This window comes from Mus caroli, chromosome 2, assembly GCF_900094665.2.
Source record: "Mus caroli chromosome 2, CAROLI_EIJ_v1.1, whole genome shotgun sequence".
NCBI lineage: Eukaryota > Metazoa > Chordata > Mammalia > Rodentia > Muridae > Mus > Mus caroli.
The window spans coordinates 24,684,367-24,688,476 of record NC_034571.1 but is presented as its reverse complement, the minus strand read 5'-3'; the positions used below and the strand labels follow the sequence as shown (position 1 = coordinate 24,688,476).

The 4,110-nt window shown below is 49.1% G+C and overlaps 1 protein-coding gene across 3 annotated transcripts in view; it reads right to left on the bottom strand.

Annotated features, from left to right (window-relative positions):
• Positions 1–1,719: 1,719 nt before the first annotated feature.
• The window catches only part of Ak8 (adenylate kinase 8), a 115,619-nt gene continuing 113,228 nt past the window's right edge, over positions 1,720–4,110 (bottom strand). For 2 of the 3 annotated variants that reach the window (XM_021155506.2, XM_021155507.1), the window contains one exon: positions 1,731–2,058. In XM_021155506.2, coding sequence (XP_021011165.1) covers positions 1,821–2,058 — 238 coding nt within the window. In that variant the 3' untranslated portion in view covers positions 1,731–1,820. Of the gene's footprint in view, positions 2,059–4,110 lie in introns of all 3 variants that reach the window. The other variant, XM_021155504.2, reaches the window with a different exon arrangement.

Sequence of the window (4,110 nt, the reverse complement as noted above, 5' to 3'; positions counted from 1 at the left end):
CTATACAGAGGCTTGGAGATAGAAGTTTCTGATCTGGATCTTGGTATGGAGATCTTGAGGCATAGTGGCTATGGGTTCCAGAAGATTAAATCTCCAAGTTCAAGGTCATCCAGGATTAAAGGTGTGTGGAACATGGGGGTGACTTGTTACTCTATAGCCCTGCAATACTACCTCTGCTATACACACACACACACACACACAAAGGTAGACATACATAGATATATACACACAGACACACAGAGATATAGATATACACAGATATACATACACAGACACACACCTCTTACAGGGCAGCTGCCAACTGAGAAGCAGTTTAAATTCAGATGTGTCAAAATTAAATGAAACGTAAAACATGTCTCTTCAGTGGCATGGCCATACAACAGATGCCTCAGGAGCCTCCTATGATGAGAGGCTGCCAACATGGGCAGTGCAGATAGAAGCAATGTCTGTCATTCCAGAGAGTTCCTCTGGGTACCAGGTTACTCTTCTTCTTAAGACAGGGTCTTCTGTGGTACACAATGACCCTGAGCCCCCTATGTAACTAGAGGCTGTCCTTGAACTCTCAATGCTCCTCACACCACCTGTAACCAAAGTGCTGGGGTTACAGGTGGGTGCCATTACACCCTGCCCGGTGCTGGAGTGTGTGTCTGCACAGGCTGTGAGACAGATGCAGTTATCATTCTACCTCTGGTAGTGAGGGAAGATGGGCCAAGAGGGGTAAGTTTAACTCTGTGGTGATTAAACTTGGTTGTCAACTTGACTGGACCTGGGGTCATCTAAGAGGCATGTCTCTCTGAATGGGTATTTCCTGAGAGGATGAGCTGAGGAGGGAAGCCCCGCCCCAAGTGGGAAGCAGCTTTTGTGTGGGAGGAAATCGGACCTCCTTTGCCTGCCTGCCTTCAGTTCTTGCTTGTGGATGCATCTACATTATTGCTGCTGCTCCTACCATCCTCTACTGACCTCAGAACCTAGTTTTTTCCAACCTTCCGGGGTGGACTGAAGACCAGTGGCTCTCCAGGAATCCTCCATGCATCCAGCACCAGCTTGAGACATCTGGAGTATCTGTCCAAGTGGACTAAGCAGCTATGAGATTCTCAGACCGTCCAAACTGCAGACAGCCATTGTTGGCCTAGCTGGTCCTCTCTCATACATAACCATGCTACTGGTTCTGGTCCTGTACAGAACATGACCAATGTACCAATAGAGCTTTGAATAGGTTTGGTCCCCACAGATTGATACGTTTGAATGTTTGGCCACAGGGAATGGCACTATTAGGAGATGTGGCCTTGTTGGAAGTGTGGCTTTATTAGAGGAAGTGTGTCACTATGGAGGCAGGCTTTGAGATTGCTCAAGATGTACCCAGTGTGAAACAGTCCCCTTCTGCCTAAGGATTAAGACGTAGAACTCTCAGCTCCTTTTCCAACACCATGTCTGACTGCATGCTTCTCACCATGATGACAATGAACTAAACCTCTGAACCCATAAGCCAGCCCCAGTTAGTTTTCCCTTACAAGAGCTACCTTGGCCGTGGTATCTCTTCACAGCAATGGAAAACCTAAGACAGCACCCACTTAGTTACCCACAGTGGAACGGGGTGGCCTTGAGGTGGACCTTACCCACATCTGACTCTAGAAGAAGGCCAAGCCTCTGGCATTCCACTCTCCCCTGGCCAAGCACCCCATCTGTCCTGTGTTCTCACACCCTATAAGAAGGCTATCAGAGGTTGTGACTAGCATCTTTATTGGCTGGGTGGGGTGATGAAGGTTGAGGGCAGGGGCTTTTGAGTGTCTTCAGGGCTTGCTCCTGGCTTCGCACACATATCAGGTAACTTTCCTGGGCAGAGGATTAATGATCCCACTCTCTATATACTCAAAAACTGTGTATGGGTCCTGGTCTCCGTTGACAATGATGGCTCGATCGTAGTACTGCTCCAGATCCCCAGAGTTCCTGTAGAACAGGTCCGTTTGGAGCTTGATGTACTCCTCTGAATCCTTGGGGTTCTGCAGGAGGCGGGCCTGGACCTCTATGGTGGGAGGGGGCTTGTACATGAGATGGAACCTACGTGGGAAGCAGATGACAACATCCCTCAGTCCTCTGTTGACCACACTAGAGTGCCCTTGCCCTGTTACCATGACTACCAGACACAAATGCCAGCTGTGCACCCCGCTCCTCGGACAAGAAGCTGTGATTCCAGCTCAGGGTAAGGAGAGAGGTCAGTGGGGGCGGTGTAGGATGTAAAGTCACAGTAAGAACCAGATCCCCCCTTTGAGCTCAGAGGCCCAGGCAGGTAGAGCTCTGCAAGTTCCTGGCTGCCAGGGCTGTGTAGTGAGACCCTACCTGAAAACAAAGCAAACAACACACAAAAGGCCCAGTTGGTTCCTTCATGCTCCCCTTTCTCTGCTTTTGCAGTGCCCCGGCCCCCACCTATCATGTGTGCTGAAGGCCAAAAAAGGGAGTTGGATCCCCTGGAACTAAAATTCTACACTTTCTGCAGGCAGCCTATATAAGGACATGGAAGAAGGGAGCTTGCTCTCGTTGCCTGCGTGCCCTTGCCCTCACTGGCAAGTCCATTCCTCCACTGGCATTAGAGCCTGCTTCTTTGGGATTCTGGCATCTTCTGAAGACCAGCTCTCGAATCTTCCATTGGTAGACAGGCACTGTTGGACCAATGGTTCTCGACCTTCCTAACGCTTCAACCATTTAATACACTTCCCCATGTTGTGGTGACCCCCATCCGTAAAATTATTTCATTGCTGCTCCATAACTAATTTCGTTATGAATTATAATGTAACTAACTGATATGCAGACCCCCCAAAAGGGTCTCGACCCACAAGTTGAGAGCTGGTGGGCTAGCTGGACCACAGCCTGCAAGCCACTCTAACAAATCCCACATAGGTTCATTCTACCATATCTGTTCCTCTAGAGAACCCCAACAGATAGCAGGACTGGGGTCTAGAACAGGAGAACGCTCTTCAACAGTTTCAGAATGCTGTGCAGGCTGCTCTACCGCTTGGACCACATGATCCAGCAGACCCAGTGGTACCTGAGGTGGCAGTGGCAGACAAGGATGCTGTTTAGATCCTTTGGCAGGCCCTGATAGGTGAGTAACAGAAGAGACCTTTGGGATTTTGAAGCATGTCTCTACCATTGACTACAGACAAATATTCCCTTTAAGAGGCAGCTCTTGGCCTGCTATTGGGCCTTGGTGGAAATAGAACATTTGACAATGGACTACCGAGTTACCACAACCTGAGCTGCCTTCCATGAACTAGGTAATATCTGACCCACCAAGACAACATGAGATGTGCATAGCAGCAATCTGTTACTAAATGAAAATGGTGTATATATGACTGGGCCTGAGCAGGTCCTAGGGGCACAAACACATTACATGAGGAAGTTGCCCAATTGTCTGTAGTTTTTGCTCCCGTTACAATGCCATCTGCTGCTAGGTGTGCATGCCTTTTGGGGTGAGGATGAAGGCTGGAGCCTGGTTTACTGATGGTTTCCCATGCTATGCAGGCACCACTCAAAAGCACAGCATTACAGCCCCTTTCTGGGACAACCCTGGAAAATACCCATGAAAGGAAAATCTTCACAGAGGGCAGAACTTTGGGCAGTACATTTTGTTTGGAAGGAGAAATGGCCAGATGTGTGACTATTCACTGACTCATGGACTGTAGTTAATGGATTGGCTGGATGGTCAGGAACTTGGAAAGATCACGATTGGAATACTGGTGAGAAAGACATCTGGGGAAGAAGTACATGGATAGATCTCTCCAAATGGGTGCAGGATGTAAAGATATTTGTGTCCCATGTAAATGCTCACCAAAAGGTGACTTCAGCTGAGGAGGAGGTCAGTAAACAAGTGGATAAGATGACCTGTTCTGTGGACAGTCAGCCTCTTTCCCCAGCCATCCCTTGTCATTGGCCAGTGGGCCCATGAACACAGTGGCCACTGTGGCAGAGATGAGGGGTTACATATGTGCTCAACACCGTGGACTTCCGCTCACCAAGGCTCACCTGGCTACAGCTGCTGCTGCCTGCCAGATCTAACAACAGCAGAGACCTACACTGAGCAGATGTCTTGTGAGTTCCAGGGGAGGGGAGGGG